The 22,155-nt window shown below is 51.7% G+C and overlaps 1 protein-coding gene across 3 annotated transcripts in view; it reads left to right on the top strand.

Moving 5' to 3' along the window:
- The window catches only part of adcy8 (adenylate cyclase 8 (brain)), a 40,438-nt gene that overhangs the window by 3,225 nt on the left and 15,058 nt on the right, over nt 1-22,155 (top strand). For all 3 annotated transcript variants that reach the window (XM_037457899.2, XM_037457898.2, XM_037457897.2), the window contains exons 2-7: nt 8,965-9,114; nt 16,436-16,566; nt 16,749-16,860; nt 17,132-17,259; nt 18,533-18,691; nt 18,973-19,243. In XM_037457899.2, coding sequence (XP_037313796.2) covers nt 8,965-9,114; nt 16,436-16,566; nt 16,749-16,860; nt 17,132-17,259; nt 18,533-18,691; nt 18,973-19,243 — 951 coding nt within the window. The remainder of the gene's footprint in view (nt 1-8,964; nt 9,115-16,435; nt 16,567-16,748; nt 16,861-17,131; nt 17,260-18,532; nt 18,692-18,972; nt 19,244-22,155) is intronic.

The following is a 22,155-nucleotide window of genomic DNA, read 5'->3' as shown; positions in this document are numbered from 1 at the left end:
GGGGGGGGGTGGATTAGGGCAGCTCATGCTGCACTCCGGGGGTTTAGGAAGACAGGGCTCGCTGGGGAATGAAAGATCCTGGACTCTTGCATGGTGGCCATGTGAAGAACATGGTGACTACATGTTGATTAGAAAAAGTAAAAAAAAAAATATCCTCAAATATCCTCTGTGGTCGACGATAGCTGCAGCGCTAACGGCTAACGGAACGCTAACGGCTGTTTTATGATGCGTTCAGGGTGCGTTCAGGGATTCAGTTGTTTTGAGGAGACACATAAAGATGACATTAGAATAATACTTCACATTGGAAGCCAGTGGTCGTGGTTATTAGTGCGGCTCTGAATGTTTGTTTGAAGGGAAACATCCTGAAGGCAAATCTTCTCTCTGGACATTCAACCTTTGTTTCTCTACTTTCACGACTTGAAGGTTTGTGTCGAGGGAACAAAGTGGTTCGTGAATACGAGATATGAAGGTGGTTTATGGCTCATTCACTTTGCTTGTACCCACCATGAAATGTTCGAGGCGCCCCCCCCCCCCCCTTAAAGCCCTCACACCAGTACGACCACGTCCTCCCTGAACCACCAGCTGCTTCTGGCCTGTGATGGATGCTGTGTGTGTTCTGGTGTCGCCCGTATCTTCCTCAGTGCACCCCCCCCAAACTCCCCCCCCCCCCCCCCCCCCCCTCACACACACACACACACACACAGCGCGAGCTTCACACCCACCCGTCACTCGTCCTTCAGGCTCCTGCAGCTCCTTCTCAAGGTCAAACTCAGCTTACCTGGAGCGCCGGCTGCACCGAGCAGATAGAGGGGGGGCTGGGGGGGGGGGCACAAGGAAGATCTCCTCACAATAAACACACACGCAAACACATACAAACACACACACAAACAGGCTTTGTTGTCATATAAACATCTGATGTGGTCTCTCTGGCCTTTGTGTTGTGTCTGTGTGTGTAGATGCATCCTGGTTCCATCCTCACTCACTGTGTCGTTGCGTTGCCACTGTGACGGTGACCTTTAACCTCATCCATGATGTCGGCCATGTTGCTGCAGCGTGTGTGTGTTGGGGGCAAAGTGTGTTTGTTGTGTTGCTGTTGGCGCATTTCTTCTGCCACATTTCCGAGTGCATCCTTCACAGAGGAGGAGTCATCATTAAGAGTTAAAGGAGTCTTTTGAAATAAGTCTTCTCAGCCGACGTAATATTCAATCATTTCCTATTTGTTGTTCTAGTCTTTTTAAAAAGCAGATGACTGCTTCTCCCGTTTGCTGAATGGTGCATTGAAGGCGCCGGGAAGCGGAGAGGAACCTTTGTCAGAACCTTTTGGGCTGCAGCTGCCTTCGCTGTAAGACCTCGTGTTGCACTCAGCTCACATTCCACTGAGGGTTCATGCTGGAGCGCAACAACAAGTAAAACAACTATCACGCGGGTAGATCTTCTGGAGGGGGGGGGGGGGGGGCTCCTTAAATCACGGCCCTCACTTATGAAGTCATCGTGTTGCATGTTGTTAAACGGACCTTTGTGGCTGCACAAAGTAAAAGACGTCTCTGCAGAAGGACAGAGCGTAGACGTATTGGAGGGGGGAGGAGGGGGGGGGGGGGTCGGTGCTCCATCCGGTGAGTCACACTCCTCTCTGCTCCTTAGGAACCAGGAAGGCTGCGTCACTGAGAACCTTCTCTCTGCTCCCCGAGTAATGGTGACCTTTAAAGGGACGGCAGCTTCTTTCTTCCTCTGCGAGAGAAAACATCATGTGAGGCAGAGAAGAAGAAGTGACTCCCTCCTCCATCTCCCCCCTCCCTCCTCCATCTCCCCCCTCCCTCCTCCATCTCACGCGGTTGATCCGGGGCTCTCCTACCGTTACCAGACACGGCACTCAGCCGCTCTTAATATTTAATGCGGGGTCTTTGTGACATTTTGCTCCGTGACCTCCAAAGCGTCCCCAAAAAAACTGCTCCAGACGTGAAAGCTTTTAGCGTCTTTCATCTTCTCTCACGGACCGACTGCTGTCATCCATTTGGAAATCAGCAGGTGTTATTAAAACTTAATCACACAAACAAAGGGGAAAGTGGACAAACGGGTCTTTGAAATATCCTGCAGTTTCATAAAAGCTTCCTTCAGATATTTTAATTCAGTTTGTGTGAATCTGCCAAATATTGATCTTTTACCTGTCATTATCCGGAGTGCTTCTTGTGTCGATGGTCCAGGGAACATCTCCATGTGACATTCAGCTCGTGGCTTCTCCTCATGTACTGTAATACGTATGAAATGCTCCGTCCTGTAAACTCTGTGACGCCTGCAAAGAGCTATTTTAAGACTTCTGAAACATACAAAAACATATTTAAATGTTTGACAATCAGTTCAAATCATTTCACTGAAAGTGGAGACCCGTTTTCACACGATTGAAAGCTGGATTTAGCAGTCACAAACCTCACCGGGGGGGGGTTCTTCCTTTGGGTTCTGGGTCCGGCTGGTTTCATTTAAGGTGAAAGGTTTGGTTAAATGACGCCTCGCGTGGTTTCATTTCAGCGCCTCCTTCCTGTCACAGAAGCTTATTCCTTGTTTTATATTTAAATGTCACCTCATGACACTGAAACGCGTTGGTCCGACCTTCAGGTTTACCAGATTATTTTTAATTAGGGCTGTCAACATAAACCCATTAATCTATGCAAGTGGCCAAGATTAACTCAACTAAATATTGGAACATGGTGAACTTTCTCTACTTCTTAAGTTGTCGGGTGCTAGCTGCAGGTAAGCAGAGGAGATCCTCCACCTGTCAAACGGAAGGTGGACGAGTGCAAACGGAGCGCTTAAAGCACCGCTAGGCTAAGCTAGCTGCTAGGCTAAGCTAGCTGCTAGCCTAAGCTACAACATTCATTAAAAGCAACATTGTAACAACAACAAAAACAATCATTAATCGCCATTAAGATTACATTCAAAATGTGTAATTAATTAATTAATATTTAAAAATCTAGTGACAGCCATATTTTAATCTAAGAGATAAACAGTTTTAACTTCCTATTCACACGGATGTCTCCAGGGTCTTAATCGTCTTTTCGTCCTCATTGTTTACCTCCTGAGCGACACGTTAAAAAAACCTTGTGTCTCTGCAAACAAAACCGACGGATTCCATTTTGTGACTTTTTGTTGTTTTTTTTTTCAGCGAAACGTCGTCGTGATTAAAGAGCTTCTGATGGAGCGTTTGGTTTGAAACGTAATCAGGCCTTTCAGGTGTGGAGAGGTGCCTCAGGACAGAGTGTGTGTGTGTGAGTGTGTGTGTGCGTGCGTGTGTGCGTGTGTGTGTGTGTGTGTGTGAGAACGGAACACGGCTGAGTCACGTAAAGAGTAAACAATCTGCACCTCGTGAGTCACGACAGGCGACTTCATAATAAAGTTCTCGTCAGACAGGAACAAACAAGTTCAGTTAATCAATAAATAAACTATTCATGGAATGTAGTCGTACCTTCTTCGGTCAGAGGATGGAGAATAAGGTTTCTGCTCTGCTGGGGGGGGTCTCTTGAATATTTAATGCTCTTTGGTTATTGGGCAAACAAAATCATTTGGGGATAATTCATTGAAAAAAATTAATTTATTTTAAAAAACCATTAAAAGATAAAAACCATTAGTTGCATTTGAGAGTACAAGAGCATACTCATAATTAATTACATGATGCCGTTTTAAAATATACATTGAGCAGGATCATTTAACCCGGCTGAGTTTGGGGACCTTTACTTTGAAAGGGCTGCATACACATAACGAGCATCCATGGACACCTGTTGCTCACTTTTGGAGGAACTAAAGTAACTTTTCATGAGGTAATCTCTCTGAGTTTTAGGTTTACGTTGCTGTAATAAAGATATACCTTTAAAGGCTGCCCTCTCCTCGCTGTTGGCCCCACAGATTAAAACAAGGCGCCTGAAACGCGACATTCGCTCCCGATTGGGCCTCAGACATTGAGCGAGGTTTCGGGGCTTAAATTGAGGGTGATTTTCGGCTTATTCTCCACGTCGAGGGTGATTTTGCTCGGGATTACCTCCCGGCTGCGATCTATTCAGAGCGCCCACCGCTCTCCTCCGGGGTCGGCTTTTAATCAGATTACTTCCGGATTACCGTTATCTGCTTGAAATGTGGAGGAATCACACTGCGGGCTCTGGGGCGGGGGGGCGGGGGGGGGAGCAGGAGAGGAACTCCTTTTGGGGAACAGCTCCTTCTGGTTCCCTTTTTTTTTAACTTGTCCCACAAAGACTGACCTGTGTAACCTGTGTGTGCGTCGGTGGAGGTGAAGGGATTTCTTCCACGTGGCCCGGGGGATTTTTTAGGAGAATTGACGCCTACAGAGAGTGACTGCGTTAGTCCACCATCTGGTGGGAAGTAGCCCCCCCCCCCCCCCCCCCCCCACCCGCCCCCGCCGACCACTAGGTGTGATGTTGTTGTTGGACGTCAGAGGCCTTTCTGATTGTGGCATCAGAACAACAGTCTTCTAGAAGCAAGCGTCCAGCATCTCAGCAGCAGATGATCCATAAATCAGCCCCCCCCCCCCCCACTTCCCCCCCGAAGGAGACGCAGAGGAGCCAGTTCCTCTGGGGGAGAACAAGACGTATCTCCCATGGAGCCACGTGGAGAGCTGTGGGGAAATGTCACAGGACGAGCTTGGCCCGAGGCTACCGGAGGGGGGGGGGGGGGGGGGGGTCGGGAGGAGGGGGGGGGGGACACATGTTGGAGCTGCTGTCACACCTCGAGTCAGGGGTGAGAGGTCGCTGTTATCAAACCAGCGCTGTTAGCTCAATGCTTGGGCCTCCCTCTGTTCAGAGGACCTTTAGTGACTCGTAGACATGGAGACGTTGGGGGAGTGGGGGTTAGTAGGCCATTGAGTGGAGATCAACACCTGCGCTACCTCTACCAGACTGTTTAAGACCAGGATGTCCTCGCATGCTCTTCTGGATTATTCTGACCCACAATCCTTTGTGACGTCTGTGAGCCTTTAAGGTGCTCCGTCATGAGGAGGACGTCCTACAGGGTCATCGTGTTTTAGGAACTATGGAGGATCAGGACTAAAGTGAGACTGTCTCCCATAGAGGATCAGGACTAAAGTGAGACTGTCTCCCATAGATGATCAGGACTAAAGTGAGACTGTCTCCCATAAAGGATCAGGACTAAAGTGAGACTGTCTCCCATAGATGATCAGGACTAAAGTGAGACTGTCTCCCATAAAGGATCAGGACTAAAGTGAGACTGTGTCCCATAGAGGATCAGGACTAAAGTGAGACTGTCTCCCATAGAGGATCAGGACTAAAGTGAGACTGTCTCCCATAGAGGATCAGGACTAAAGTGAGACTGTCTCCCATAGAGGATCAGGACTAAGGCTTCCTCCTGCTGATGAGCATCCAAGCTGCCCTACGAATAGATGATCACGCCTCGTAAACATATTGAGGAACATCTCAGCTTTCATGGCGTTTCGACGCCAGCGGCTGTAACACAAACATCCTCCGAGCCGTCAGACCGGTTCACACCCGAGGAGCCGTGATCCTGGAGGCGCCAACGCGAGCTGCTCGCAGGCTGCCACGGGAAGGTGTTTGGGATGCGAATGCCAATCAGCCGGCGGCACCGAGATCCTCCGCACAGGTCCCAAATACCCTGATTTACCACATTTGACACCGCTGGAGGTAGAAAAAACCCGGTTGGGAGACTTAATTCCACCAATTTCCGCGACACCTCCCTTCGCTCGCACTCGTTCTCGCTGACGGTGACTTGAGAAAGAAAAGCCGGATGACATCACGTGTCGTCATGGTAACGAGTTGCATGTAGGTCACATGCCAAGGGAGTCGTATTGGGAGCACTGATTGTGCGGAATCAAAGGATAAAAAGTGCTGGAGTAGAACTTCTGATGTTGAGGAATCATCCGATGTGTCACAGGGAGGAATCGGAACTGGGACATTTTTAGCTACAGGGGGATTTTTAAACGTTTTTACAATATACTGTCCAGTTAATTTCAAAACGTTAGCCCAAATCATTTCCAACATGCTCTGGTCCTGGAAGGGTTTGGAAGGAAAGTCTCGAGGGTTCCAGGTCCTTCAAATAGAAACCTCTTTCCTCGAGAACAACAGAGAAACCTTTTGTGGTTTTCCCCCCCTCAGTAAACATTGTGAACATGATTCATGGTCTCAAGTCTTCTTCCACACAGCATGATGTTCATTTAGTAGATTATGATCCATGTGGAGGCAGATTGTGGAAAGTGACTAACATCCTTCATTATTTATACGAGATGTTACGGTATCGCGTCTATAATACCTGTCGAGTTCTCTTTGAAGAGCCTCTTGACCACCGTGGATAAAACACCCGACAGCACATCACACCCGAGCTGCAACACGCACTCAGTGTGGATTCTATTCATCCTCGTTCAGAAGGAACAGTTTAGACAACCAACCTGAACACGACACCCTACGGATTGTATCTGGTGATTGTTTCCCGACCTGCCGTGACAGCAGGAGAAGGTCAAACCTTTCAGGACGGCTTTTAGGGCACAAATATGGTTGTGTGAATGCTTTCCCGCGAACCAGATGTAAGCGAGTCGTCGCCCCGGGGGGAGGCGAGCCGTCGCCGTGAAATATTCATGCGGGGCATCTGATCCTTGGCCGCGTTCCTCGCCGATCACCCCACCCGTCTCCTGAAGCCGTCCACTCACACGGAGTCGGGCCAGGAGGACGCACGCGTGTGCGCTCATTTTCCATGTCACTCCCAATATGTCTCCTCAACCCCTTGATTCAAATTGAAAACATCCCGCTAATGAATACTATTATTAACCTCAGCCTCATTATTTCCCATGTAGCTGTTAGTTAGCTGCGCTGCGTGTCTCTTAATGAGGCCTCGTTAGAAACGTCCACATCACGAGCATCTCTTTAATGAGGGGAAATGTCTCCATGCGGCGCCCTTCATGCAGAGCCCCCCCAAAAATGCGATAGCGGCGATAGCTACGTTGGCTATGTTAGCTACGTTAGCTGCGTTAGCTGCTTGTGGGGTTCCTACTGTTAGTCTCCGTGGGAGGAGCAGAGGCCTTTTGGGGGGTGAAATTAAATCAGTGGTGATGGGAGCGATTCACAGTAACACACCACGAGGCTCCGTCCGAGACAGCAAAGAGCCTCAGGGGATGAGTGTGTGTGTGTGTGTGTGTGTGTGTGTGTGTGTGTGTGTGTGTGTGTGTGTGTGTGTGTGTGTGTGTGTGTGTGTGTGTGTTTGAGGCGTGAAGCAACACTCCCACACATGTTTCACTCCTGAATGTGGGTGATTTCTTTAAGGCTAACATGAGGTTTCTTTAAGCCACTGAATTAATGACCACCTCCACACTTTGACTGAAATAATCACAACCTTAAAGGCCCCCGCCGTGATGTTTTTATAAGATTTAAACGCGTTATTTCTGCCTCTGAATCGGAATCACCAGGACCTCTGACAGCCTCACAGGGTCCTTGATTTGACACATGAAGGTGTGTTTGTGTTGCAGGAGAAGAAGGAAACACGCAGCGTCACAATCTGTTGCTGCAGTAATAAAACACGTAATAAAACGACTAAACAAAAAGAAAGTGCATTTTTAAACTCTTATTAATAAGAAATATATTAAACAATGTTATTGTAACGCGTCGACTGACGACAAAAAACACACTAATCAATTCATTATTAGACCCTGAAGCTGCTTATTTCTTTAGTTAATTCCACCCCCCCTCCCCCCCCCCTCACTTCCCGCTCAATTACCTCCTCCTGAAATGAGCTCTCAGCACAAGGAGCCCTGAAGAAGCACCGAAGCGTTTAATGTCCTTCAACTCGGGAGTGAACTGAGAGATACAGACGCCGTACGGCTGCCCCCCCCGAGACCAACATGGCCACCTCCTCTCCCTGAGGGGGGGGGGGGGGGCAGTCCCGTCAGAACGCTGTTGTTGTTGTTTACCAATGATAACGGGGCGTCGGGCCATAGACCGCTCTTGTTATTGACCGTGTGCTGTAGAAGACCAGGACCCAGAAGACCAGGACCCAGAAGACCAGGACCCAGGAACCAAATGTCCAAATGTCACGGGACATACACGGAAAAACCTCACGACATGCAATCATTCATGACTTATTGATTGATGTCTTATCGGCCGCCAGCAGGTACCGAGTCCTCCGATCAGTGTGTCCTCGCTGACCTTTGATGGAGACGCAGAGACACAGAGATACAGAGACAATGGAGACACAGAGACGATGGGGACAATGGAGACACAGAGACGATGGGGACGGAGGCAGATGCTCACGACCTGTCCAGACTTGTCTGGGTTTCTATTTACTCTGCACACACACACACACACACACACACACCCCGGTAAGAATTGATAAACAATGTGGTTCTGAACACTTCACGCTGGGGGAACGTTTCCGATGATATTTCCATCCAAAACATTGAACGCAACGCGTCTCTTTGGATTTTCGTGCAGCTCTTAAAGAGCCGTGACGATGGACTTGAAGAGGCTGCTTCTGCTAACAGGAAGTCAGTCAGATCATCAAAGCATGAAAAGGAGCAAACACAAATATCAAATCAAAGTGTGATATTTCATTAAAAAACCTTGTAATTTGAAGTCTCATAAATAATAAACCGCTCGAGTAAAACTATAAGGGGCTGTTGGTTCATATGAGATCAACAGTCATGTGACCATAAATCACAGAAGTGAGCAGAGATCTTAAATATATATATCTTAAAGATCTCTATATATAACACCCAACATTAAGATGAAGACTTTAATTGATTGTTCATTCTAACGGTGTCATTCTGCTTTGAATACATGTTTGAGTTCTCTTTACTTCTAGTGATGGTTGTTCTTCATGGAGATGCAGGACTTTCATATGAAAGTGAAAATGAAAACCAGAGACACAAATGTGTTGAGATGTTTGTGCTTTTGGGGAATTCTGGCACGTGAGCGTTGATGAAACCTCTCTAAATGTGTGTTTCAGGTCGCGGCTCAGGCTGTGCTGTTCATGTGCATGAACACCGCCGGGATTTTCATCAGCTACCTGTCGGACCGCGCTCAGCGCCAGGCCTTCCTGGAGACGCGGCGCTGCATCGAGGCCCGGCTGCGCCTGGAGACGGAGAACCAGAGACAGGTGAGTCAAGGTCAAAGAGACGCTCACACAAGGTCAAACAGATGCTAACACAAGGTCAAAGAGACGCTAAAACAAGGTCAAAGAGACGCTAAAACAAGGTGAAAGAGACACTAACACAAGGTCAAAGAGACACTAACACAAGGTCAAAGAGACACTAACACAAGGTCAAAGAGACACTAAAACAAGGTGAAAGAGACACTAACACAAGGTCAAAGAGACACTAACACAAGGTCAAAGAGACACTAACACAAGGTCAAAGAGACGCTAAAACAAGGTGAAAGAGACACTAACACAAGGTCAAAGAGACACTAACACAAGGTGAAAGAGACACTAACACAAGGTCAAAGAGACACTAACACAAGGTCAAAGAGACGCTAAAACAAGGTGAAAGAGACACTAACACAAGGTCAAAGAGACACTAACACAAGGTCAAAGAGACACTAACACAAGGTCAAAGAGACGCTAAAACAAGGTGAAAGAGACACTAACACAAGGTCAAAGAGACACTAACACAAGGTCAAAGAGACACTAACACAAGGTCAAAGAGACACTAACACAAAGTCAAAGAGACGCCTATACAGATTTGACAGTTTAAGCTATTTTTGCAGTCTGCTCAACCGTGACCTCAAAGTGACCTTGGGAGCACAACAGGTGTTTTTCGCTTCCTGTTATTCAGTGATTGAGTGTGAGGACACTTTGCTAAGAGGAGCGAAGCTATTGACGGATTTCAGCACTCGGGACTGAATCTCAGCGGCTGTTCTGATGAGCCCACCGAGAGGAGAATAACGTGGACGCTGCATCGATCTGCTGCTGTCATGCACGCTGTGCATCAGAGAGGTCCACACGCACACACTCGTATCCTCAAATAGAAACAAAACGCACTCTGAGTCACACAGAGCTGTGTTTACTCAGCGGAGTGGAGGGTCGAGCTCGCAGAAGCTTTTAGGGCGTTGGGTTTCCTGGAAGGGTTCTGGCTCCGATGCGCTCCGGGAGGCTTGCAATGCAGCGAGATGGCGCCGCGGCCCCCCCCCGAGCGGGCCGCCTTGATGTGACACCAACGGGTTTGTGTCCTCGCGGTGTGACCGATAGGGAGGCTGGACGTGGAAGGAAACTGAGACGAAATCTGCAGAGTCTGAAGCTCCTTTTATCAAAAATGTAAAAGTTAAAACAGATGTGGGGGGGGGGGGGAGACCTCCACAGAGACCCTGCGGTTCCTGTCATCTCCACAGAGCCTTGTGACATCAGCTGTTTTTGGTGTCATGCTCCGCAGCTCTCCAGGCGTGGATCATTCTCTGAGTCTCGGGCAGCAGCTGTTTCCATCCAACAGCCTCTGATTAACCCGCTGAACACGAGCAGCTGGGCAGACGGACTCAGCTGGACGCTGTGGCCGGTGGCCGCGGAGCAGCATTTAGCCGCTGAAGAGACAGATAGCGGGTGGAGACCAAAGACGGAGCTAAAAACCAGAGAAAACTGGACTTACATTCATCAGGGGGACTCGGAGGCCACACTGAGACGTTGATGTGGCCCAGCGTTACATGAAGGTGTACAAGCTCAAATGTTAGCCATGCTAGCCGGTTAATTTATATAACTCCCATTTCTCCTATTTCCAACATGTTGAATCCGTTGCTGATCCAGATCAACTGTCGTACTGAGTAGGTCATCTGGACACTCAAGTAACGTCGTTACACGTGTACATACACGGGACCTTTTTACAGGTCCAGAAGCTCTCAGAGAATGTAGTAATAAGACCGTAACCACTACCCTGAAGGCCACGCTAGCTTGTTTGGGTCAAACATGGACTCGCAACCTCTTCTAGTTGAGCACATATCTAACCTTCTCCTTTAAATCCAAACCACCATCTTTTACCAAAAAGCAAACCGAGATGAATAGTGTTGTTTTATTTAAAATAAGACAAATGGTTGAATGGAGGAGCACAGATGATACATCTGGGTCAACCAGATGCTGCCATGAAACATCCAGCTGAGATACAAAGATGGAATCGGCAGCGAGCTGCTGGAGGAGCTCCGGCTAAAATCAAGCAGCGCTAATGACTGTCAGAGTGACACTGAGTCCGCAGGCTCTCGTGTCCAGTGGAGCAAACACCCCCCCCCCACCCCCCCCCACCCCCTCCGTTCACCGTCCACCCTGCAAAAAATACCCAACTGACATCAGAAACAATGAAAACGATGCAGTTTTGACCTAAAAATCCGCATATTTAGAACAGATGTTCAGGGACATCAGTCATATTGTAAATATATGCACTACTACTATAAATTATTCACGGTGTGTAGCATCAACACGTTACTCTGTTACTCTGTTGACCTCAGTGTCAGATATAAATACGTGTCATGCTCAAGAAAAAGAAGCACAAACCCAATAAGACCCTTTCTTTTGCAGTGAAATACCACCGTTACACAGTTTTGGGGCTTTGAAGACCGGAGATTCAAAATGCCTAAAAAAGTCATGAACAGTTTGAGGGATGAAAAACAACCGAGCGAGTTCAATGAAAGACTCCTGTGTGAGAGACGGATGGATCTGCACTTCTTTCAGCGACTCTCCACCCAAACGCCCTGCGGAGCGATGCAGCGGGGGGGGGGGGGGGGGGGGGGGGGCACCGCCGCTCCACTCCTACAAACAACAGCTGAACAAGCGTCAATCATTAAAGGTCAAGTGATGGACACTCTCATGTTTTAGTGATTCCTCAAATGAGTTTATCAAGATTTAGGAAGCATTTTTTAATTCAGAGTGACATCAGTCAGTTTGTATCTTTAACCTGATGTCACCCAGCGGGCGGGTCCCCCAAACGTATTTAGTATTTAATGTAGTGATGATCAAGTATGAAGATGGTTGGTGTGGTCCAATAGACTCAAAGGCTCATGTCACGTACTCGCGGCTGGTGCAGAGTACAGGGAGGACTCAGGCGCAGAGTTTCTCGATCCACAGTGCTCTTTATTATCAAAACTCATAACGTGCTCCAACGACGAGGGACATATAGACAATGACGCGACAGGGGACAACAGGCACACAGGGCTTAAATACACAAGGGAGGTGCAGGTGATTGGACACAGGTGGAGACAATCACGCAATCACAAGACAAGGCAGGAAGTGAAGTTAACCCAGGACCACAAGAGACATGAAACTTCAAACTAAAACAGGAAGCGAAGCCAAACCGTGACAGAACCCCCCCCTTAAGGACCGGATTCCAGACGGTCCTAAAGGAGGGTGGAACCTAGAAAAACAGACAAGGGAGGGAGGGCGGGGAACCCAACAACCCCCAGCCGCCCAGGGGACTCCAAGGGTCAGCGGCACGGGGTCGGGTCCCTCCGGCCGGGATGACCGCCGGACCTCAGGGTCTCGGGGGGCCGACCGCTACGGCGTCGTCGTGGCGGGGGGCACCGAGCTGTGCGGCTCCGGCGTCGGCGTGGCGGGGGGCGCCGGGCGGTGCGGCTCCGGCGTCGTCGTGGCGGGGGGCGCCGGGCTGTGCGGCTCCGGCGTCGTCGTGGCGGGGGGCGCCGAGCTGTGCGGCTCCGGCGTCGTCGTGGCGGGGGGCGCCGAGCTGTGCGGCTCCGGCGTCGTCGTGGCGGGGGGCGCCGAGCTGTGCGGCTGCGGCGTCGTCGTGGCGGGGGGCGCCGAGCTGTGCGGCTGCGGCGTCGTCGTGGCGAGGATCACCGGGCTGAGCCCTGACCCCAATCCCCCTCCAAGGACCGGATTCCAGACGGTCCCCAGAGGGTGGGAAGGGGGGGTCATGGTCAGGCGCCGCGGGGCCGGGAGCGTGGTTCTCGGGGCAGGAACGGGCGCTGACGGGCGTCTCGGCGCAGGAACGGGCGCTGACGGGCGTCTCGGGGCAGGAACGGGCGCTGACGGGCGTCTCGGCGCAGGCGCTGACGGGCGTCTCGGCGCAGGAACGGGCGGAGACGAGACTCTGGGGCCCGGGACAGGAGCCGGGACCGGGGGGTTCGTGGTCTCCTCCTCTCCCGGGCTCCCTTTCCTCGGATTGAGGAGGTCTCGAAGCTCGAGGCACATCTTCCTGTAGGCTCTGGGCCCGAGAACAACGTCCGTCTTGCGCTGCCAGAATGGACTTCCCACGTCCAAATAGTCGGGGCCCTGACCGCTCCAAAACTCTGCTGAGTCCTCCTTAGGTCGCGTCATTCTGTCACGTACTCGCGGCTGGTGCAGAGTACAGGGAGGACTCAGGCGCAGAGTTTCTCGATCCACAGTGCTCTTTATTATCAAAACTCATAACGTGCTCCAACGACGAGGGACATATAGACAATGACGCGACAGGGGACAACAGGCACACAGGGCTTAAATACACAAGGGAGGTGCAGGTGATTGGACACAGGTGGAGACAATCACGCAATCACAAGACAAGGCAGGAAGTGAAGTTAACCCAGGACCACAAGAGACATGAAACTTCAAACTAAAACAGGAAGCGAAGCCAAACCGTGACAGAACCCCCCCCTTAAGGACCGGATTCCAGACGGTCCTAAAGGAGGGTGGAACCTAGAAAAACAGACAAGGGAGGGAGGGCGGGGAACCCAACAACCCCCAGCCGCCCAGGGGACTCCAAGGGTCAGCGGCACGGGGTCGGGTCCCTCCGGCCGGGATGACCGCCGGACCTCAGGGTCTCGGGGGGCCGACCGCTACAGCGTCGTCGTGGCGGGGGGCACCGAGCTGTGCGGCTCCGGCGTCGGCGTGGCGGGGGGCGCCGGGCGGTGCGGCTCCGGCGTCGTCGTGGCGGGGGGCGCCGGGCTGTGCGGCTCCGGCGTCGTCGTGGCGGGGGGCGCCGAGCTGTGCGGCTCCGGCGTCGTCGTGGCGGGGGGCGCCGAGCTGTGCGGCTCCGGCGTCGTCGTGGCGGGGGGCGCCGAGCTGTGCGGCTGCGGCGTCGTCGTGGCGGGGGGCGCCGAGCTGTGCGGCTGCGGCGTCGTCGTGGCGAGGATCACCGGGCTGAGCCCTGACCCCAATCCCCCTCCAAGGACCGGATTCCAGACGGTCCCCAGAGGGTGGGAAGGGGGGGTCATGGTCAGGCGCCGCGGGGCCGGGAGCGTGGTTCTCGGGGCAGGAACGGGCGCTGACGGGCGTCTCGGCGCAGGAACGGGCGCTGACGGGCGTCTCGGGGCAGGAACGGGCGCTGACGGGCGTCTCGGCGCAGGCGCTGACGGGCGTCTCGGCGCAGGAACGGGCGGAGACGAGACTCTGGGGCCCGGGACAGGAGCCGGGACCGGGGGGTTCGTGGTCTCCTCCTCTCCCGGGCTCCCTTTCCTCGGATTGAGGAGGTCTCGAAGCTCGAGGCACATCTTCCTGTAGGCTCTGGGCCCGAGAACAACGTCCGTCTTGCGCTGCCAGAATGGACTTCCCACGTCCAAATAGTCGGGGCCCTGACCGCTCCAAAACTCTGCTGAGTCCTCCTTAGGTCGCGTCATTCTGTCACGTACTCGCGGCTGGTGCAGAGTACAGGGAGGACTCAGGCGCAGAGTTTCTCGATCCACAGTGCTCTTTATTATCAAAACTCATAACGTGCTCCAACGACGAGGGACATATAGACAATGACGCGACAGGGGACAACAGGCACACAGGGCTTAAATACACAAGGGAGGTGCAGGTGATTGGACACAGGTGGAGACAATCACGCAATCACAAGACAAGGCAGGAAGTGAAGTTAACCCAGGACCACAAGAGACATGAAACTTCAAACTAAAACAGGAAGCGAAGCCAAACCGTGACAGCTCACTGAGGACAGTGTGAAGATGGAAGGCAACATGAAGGGAACAGACCATAAAGCAGAGGATGCTTCAGGGCGGGGCTACACGCTGATTGACAGGTGTCTATCAGACACGTATACAGCGTCTCTACGTCCCTCTTCCTCTGTCCAAATATGGTCACTTCCTGTTCATTGATTGCATCACGTCGTCCAGAAAGTATTTGAATTATGACTCATGAAGTTGTTCCAGCACTATTTGTCTAATCAGACTTGATTTTAATCAGCAGTTCAGACTGTTTCCTGTGGTGCATGAGTGTGTGTGTGTGTCTGTGTGTGTGTGTGTGTGTGTGTGTGTGTGTGTGTGTGTGTGTGTGTGGGTGTGTGTGTGTGTGTGAGAGAGAAGTGAAGGAACCCACAAATGTTCCAATAAACAAACGCTCCCCTCAAGGGATGGAAAAGAAGTTTGTGTATGAAACAAAGTGCAGAGGAGCACCCCCCCCCCCCCCCCTCTCCCCCCCCCTGCCCCCCCTCCAGTCCTCATGTGGTTTCACTGAGTTCACAGAAGGTTGCAGGAAACACTACAGCCTGTATAACATGACAATAACCATATCACATGTTACATAAATACATTAGGGCTGTCAATCACATGTTTTCAAATGTATTCATCTTGATTAATGGTGATTAATTCATGTTTATTTTCTGTTTCTCTCCAAACTGTTCAAATCTTTCAGTGAAATGTAAAGTTAATTCATGCACAAACGATGCAGATTCTAAATGGATCAAGAGAAGGTTCTTTATTGACATGACTCTCATGAAGACACAGATATGTTAAACTCTCCAGAAATGCAATGACTGTCATGTTCTGAAAGGTCAGAGGCCAGAGGTGAAACATCACATGACCTTTAACACATCACAGCGTGAAAGGTATCTTCACGTCTAAAACGGGTTCAGACATCAGAACCCTGCAGGAGGCCATGGGCTGGTACCTGGTCCGTGTCACGTGGCCTCCGCTCCTCTCCAACAGCTGGTGGAGGGAGGTGGAGGAGCAGGAGTCCAGCTGGGGCCGTGCACGTGATGTGCACATCCCTCACAGGATTTCTGGAGAAACTTGTAATCTGCATAAAGCCACATAAGTCCTGGGCAACAGAACGAGGACATTCTGAGGACATTCTGAGCTGGAGACCTTCCTCACTTTATCCCCCCCCCGCCCCCCCGTCCAGGAGGACCAGTCGGAGGTCTTAATGTCCTCCAGACTCAGGACACAGGGACACAAGGACAGGCCTCGCTTCACGGGTTGATGTCTGCGTCCACAACGTTCTCCGATTGAAGAACTCCCCGTGTCCCCCCCGTGTCCCCCGTCCCCCCGTCCCCCCGTCCCTGTGTGCTTCTGCTGCATCTGGTCTTTGGCTTTGGAGGAGGCTTCTCATTATGTCCTCATGTCTTTTACAGGATCGTGTTTGCGTGTTGGACTCAACATTTAATCCCTCGTCGTCTTAATCTGGGATTCTCACTTTAGTTTTACTGCATTTAACAAAAAAACCTCATATTAGTGATTATTGTGTGTATTATATAGAATTCCACAGTAGTAATGACATTGTGTCCCCCCCCCCCCCCCCACAGGAGAGACTGGTGCTGTCAGTCCTGCCTCGTTTTGTAGTTTTAGAAATGATCAACGACATGACAAATGTAGAGGACGAACACCTCCAGCATCAGTTCCACAGGATCTACATCCACCGCTACGAGAATGTCAGGTGAGTTTATACCCCCCCCTCAGAGGGACCCTTACTCGCCCTTTGTGCTTCTCATGCTTCAATAGAAACAAACTGGTCAGTGTGTAAAACATGTCGTTCATCAGTCCTTCCTTCATGTCGTGTTTGGATGCTTGTGAAGAAGTGACCTGGACATTAAAGTGACATTTCCCTGTTTTATTCAGCATTCTTTTCGCAGATGTCAAAGGCTTCACCAACCTGTCCACCACGCTGTCGGCTCAGGAGCTCGTGAGGATGCTCAACGAACTCTTCGCTCGCTTCGACCGCCTCGCTCACGTGAGTGACTCGTTTATTCATGTCAGATATCAGCTGATATCACAAAGAGAACTTCTGAACCTTCGAGTTGTTGCTGTGAATTATTGTGATTATTACATGATTTATTTCTTATTTCATAAATGGACACAACCTCGTGTTCTTTTAACTTTCCAGTATCTGTTTTGTTTCCGTACACTTCGTGTAACCCGCCTCTCGAGGGGGGGGGACGGGAGGTCAGATGCACGACAGTCCATCAGGTCGCCCTGGTAACGCTGTAACCGCTGTGTTGCAGGAGAACCACTGCCTGCGGATTAAGATCCTGGGGGACTGCTACTACTGCGTGTCGGGTCTGCCCGAGCCGCGCCAGGACCACGCCCACTGCTGCGTGGAGATGGGCCTGAGCATGATCAAGACCATCAGGTACCGCCCCCTGCGTCACAGCGACGCGGCGCCGTACACTTGCTTTTCAACAGATCCGTCTTTTGGCGCTCCTCGCCGTCACGCGACACATCTCACAGGCCACACCACTGATGGAGGTTCAGCTCTACGGGGACTGCTGAAGCACCGAGGGGGAGGGGGGGGGGGTGGTTATCTGCTTCGGCGTGCTTCGGTCCCGCTGCATCGCTGGCAGCGTGGCGCTGGGGGAGGAGGAGAGGACTGGTGTCCGGGGGGAGGGGGATTAGTGGTGGGTAAGCTGTGAGATTTGTAGTGTACACTATTAAGTCAATATGTTGAGCTGCTTACAGGCGACCACTTAGTCTGCTGCTCCACAGGGTGACGTAGATGATGAGTGCGGCATCATCTGACCCTCGTGTTGTGTAACGCGTGTTCGTGTCGATACGCGCACGTTGAGCAGCAGGAGGTGAGGCGTGACCTCACTCATCCACACCTGGAGCGCAGCGCTCGGGTCAGATCCTGCTCCACCTCCCCTTCACGTCGGAGGGTGGTGTCCTGGGGGGGGTGATCCAGATGTTGAATAAGTGGCTCCTCCTGCAGGTCAGCGGGTCGATGTGGTGGCGCCGAGTGTAACGGAGGAGAAGAATCATGTAATATAATCTAATCTAGTAATATCATTCCATTCCAAAGCACTATGACATCAGTGCAGATGTTTCTCCAGGCTTCTGCTAACAGGTCCTGGCTCTGAGGGGCCGGGGGGGGGGGTCCTCCGGAGCCGGGGGTCGGGTCACGGGACGCCGTCAGGCATGACCACAGCGGCACAAAAAGAGCGACCCGTTGCTAAAGCGTAAACGGGTCAATAGCGCCTGGTGCCTCCTCGGCGCGGGTCACGGGGCTGACCTTTGACCCCTGACCTCTGACCTCCACAGGGAGGTGACGAACTTCCACGCTGAGTCAATTTCGTTTCCTCATCATCATCATCTTCATCGTGGTCGTGGCCAGCCGCGCTTTGTCTGTCGATGGACTTTGAGCACCGGTCACAAACTCCCAGGATGCCTTTCACCTCGGAGTCGGCGTTGTTTTGTTGTTTTGTTGTTTTGTCCTGAGGCCACGAGGCGTGACGGACTTTCATCAGCTTCCTTCTGCTTTGACAAAGAATCTGCAACGATTCAGTGACGAGTGTGAAAATCCTGGGAAATGTTTCCCGCCTCTTTGTTTCCAGCATGAATGAATGAACAAGTAGATTCATCCGCTGCGTTAGAGTCAGGCTCTAAGAATCCGACCTCCTTTCTTCCAGATATGTGAGATCACGCACGAAACACGACATCGACATGCGCATCGGGATCCACTCCGGCTCCGTGCTCTGCGGCGTCCTGGGACTCCGCAAGTGGCAGTTTGACGTCTGGTCCTGGGACGTGGACATCGCCAACAAGCTGGAGTCAGGAGGGATCCCAGGGTGAGGACTCCTTCACACTTGGACCTTTAGAGAAAGGAAACGTTGGTGAGATCGATGTGCAGCAAAGGGGCCAGACAGGAAGCAGGTGTTTAGGATGTAAGGTATCACAAGTCCATCAATGCCTCGCTGGTAGTATGGAGGTCAAGGCCTAACCCTTAACATGCCACCTTTCCAAGGCGATAATGAGCCAGTCAGCTCAGAGTTCTTCTGCCCCCTAGTGGCCAGAATATTTGGCAGCTTTAAAGCAGCATTTTAAAATGTGCCCGTGTAAACCGTTCCAGGAGGATTCACATCTCCAAAGCCGCCCTGGACTGCCTGAACGGCGACTACGAGGTGGAGGAGGGCCACGGCAAGGACCGCAACGACTTCCTCCGCCGCCACAACATCGAGACCTTCCTGATCAAGCAGCCGGAGGAGAGCACGCTCAGCCTGCCCGAGGACATCATGAAGGACTCGGCCAGCTCGGCCGACCACCGGGCCAGCAGCACCACCTTCAACGAGGCGTCCTGGAGCCCGGAGCTGCCCTTCGACAACATCGTGGGGAAGCAGAACGTGAGTCCCACTGGTGGGGGAGGGGGGGGGGGGGGGGGTGGGGATCAAACCGCTCTTCTGTTCTGGTAGAAGTGAGGCGTTAAAATGTCGCATCAGAGACATTTGAGCCCAAAGTGAGCCGAGTGAGATGATGTGATCTGGCAGGATGAAGTGGGTTCCTCTGTGATCTCCTCAGTTGTCTCGCCTGTCATTTGCCCCCTTTTATCTTTTCTCTACCTGGGAGTGAAGGCGGAGGGATGGCGTTACCGCGGCAACGTGTGGCAGCATTAACTCGTCCTCTTCATCCCGTCTTCATCCCTGTGCCTTTGACTAGCAATTTAGGCTTTTCTTCTTCATACATGGGGGGGGGGGGTTCTCTTTTACTTAATCCATTCTTTGAAGCATTGAGTCTTTTGTTATTATTTATGCTCACATACAACAGCGTGAAGCTAATTAGCCCGAGCACGTTAATTATAATGCTGTGATGTTCATGCTAGAGAAGGTCGACTTTCTGTGCTTCTCGGATTGACCTTTGACTGGAAGCAGCAGTGAACTTATTGATTAGTCCGAACTGCGTGTCTTCTGCTGCTGACTCGGGGCTTCTGGGTCCTTTGGTGTTCTGCGTTCCTTGTGCAGCAGGAACTATTCTGGCTGTAAGAGTCAGAGCTTTCTATGCAGATGATGGTGAGTTTTCCTCGGATCTCGAATCATTATTTTCATTATTGATGAATCTTCCACGTGAGTTCTGGAAGACCTCCATCATGTTCACCAGATGATTCCACATGTTAATGTATTATAAACCAACACAAACCAAAAGAACGTTTGGGGTTTGTTCCTTTTTTTGCTTTTGATAAACACAACATGAGGTGATGACTTCCTGTCACTTTGAACTTGTCACATGTGTCAACACACTCACAGAGCTCCGCCCCCTCCCCCAGCAGGGGATCAGGTGTGTGAAGAGACACACCTGGGGCTGATCTCATCAGAGAGACGGATCCGAGGGAAGGAGGCTTACTCCTCCACGACCTCTCCGGGGGGGGAAGAGGGCGGATCTCTGTAAGTTGGTAAGAGAGCTTGTGACAGAGTTAGTTTCTGTTAAGTCGATTGGATCCCATACGTGGAAGAACCTCCTCCTCCGGCTCTAATCTGAAGCTAGAACATATGAAAACAGACCTGCAGGTCAGTGCGGCTCTGCAGGATCTGCTCCAGGGTTTATTCACACAGAGGTATCTGCTTGGCCTCCCCACACCTCCACCCACATGTGTCCTCATAATGGTCGTGATAATAGTAGGGGAGGGGAGACCTCTGGGTCGACATAGCGCCGGTTCGACATCCATCATCTCCTGGAACATCACGAAGGAGGCGCGAGCTGGAGGGAGCTGCTGCATGTTAGACTCTGGGCCTCCTTTGGTGGCTTCATTTCTGATGTGACAGTGCGTGCCATATGCATAGGGGGGGAGGGGGGGTGGTGCAGGATAATGCATGCTTTCAGGGCTATATTGTATAAGTCAATTAATCAAACAAGTAGAATTCATCTTGTTTGTGAAGTTAATCAAATACAAACCCATTTATTTCATATATCTGAATGCATATTCCCCAGCAGGGAAGCCTGTGCGGTGGTTTTGGTTCCTGCAGCCGAGCGCTTGACGGTGAACTCTGCCCGACCTCCTGAGTCCATGAGACCCCCCCCCCCCCCCCCCCCCGCTCCAAGCCTGTTTTTCAGAATTGTTCATTCGTATTTCCGTCCCTGGCGAGTGGCGTCTCCTGCTTTCTGGCTCAGTGACAGTCTGTCAGCGCCGCCATTCCAGCGATTGTCTCCGTGCACATCAAAGGCTTTGAAGCGTCCTTTATGTTGAGCTCAACTTCTCCCTCGGCAGCCCCACCCCCCCCCCCCCCCCCCCCCCCCCCCTCGTTCGTCCCATTTCGTTTTCAGCATCAGCGGTTTTCGAGGTAGAATGTTGTCCCACGTCGGTCAGGCGGAGAGGAAGTGAAGGCCGGAGGACGAGGGGGGAATTGACCTCCTGGTGGACCACGTCCTCGGAGGCTGGAGAACCCGGGGGGGGGCGTTGTGCATCGTGTGGAAGTCCTCTGAAGCTCACCGGTCCCTCCTCTCCTTTCAAAGCATTTAACAAGCAGGAGGATTCTAGCGTTGGGGCTGAAGGTGATGATTGTTGGTGCTTTAACGGCGAGTCGTGCCACACGATTCGTCATAAATCACCTGTAAGCGGCGGCTGTGATGAGCCGCCATTAATCACCGCTTGTGGTGTTCCGAGGCCGTTATCTGTCTTTCGTGGTGGAGGCCGGGACGGAAGTCACAGGAGACGAGGAAGCAGACCCCGCATCCCGCCTTTCCCTCTTTCACGCCTCGCTGTGCGCCCGCCGGCTCCCATGATGCACGGCGCTGTCACAGCGTTTCTGACCTCAAAGGGACATGTGCGTGTGTGTGTTCCCCTCAGAAGACAGAAGAATCCAGGCCACCAAACAGGGAGCAGCTCTTCTGATGTCTGCTGGAGAAAAGCTGCTAAATGTTTAAATGTCGGGAGCCGCTCCCCCCAGGATCTCACACGCCGTCCCGACGCCGCTAATCCGCCCGACCTCATACAGCGGCTCCGACATCCTACAGAAGGGAATTCCTAAGGGGTTTCTTTTTGGTCAAAGGCAGTATTTTCTAAATAAACCGTCGTCTTCACAGGAAACATTGGGTCATTGGGCCGAACCGTCATTCGTAAATGTCAGCTCCCGATGCTACCATTAGCATTCTCATTAGCATTGTTACTATAGGAACTAGATAATCCATTTGCTTTGGCCCCACATGATTAGTGTTTCCATCCCCGCGGTGACGCTGTAGCGCCAACGCGCTAACGCCGCTATAATCTCCCCTCGATCGGCGTCCGGAGGGTGAAGACGCTTCAGTTCTCGCTGCAGTATGGATC

The sequence above is a fragment of the Pungitius pungitius genome, chromosome 15 (assembly GCF_949316345.1).
Source record: "Pungitius pungitius chromosome 15, fPunPun2.1, whole genome shotgun sequence".
NCBI lineage: Eukaryota > Metazoa > Chordata > Actinopteri > Perciformes > Gasterosteidae > Pungitius > Pungitius pungitius.
This window is presented reverse-complemented; position numbering and strand designations above follow the sequence as displayed.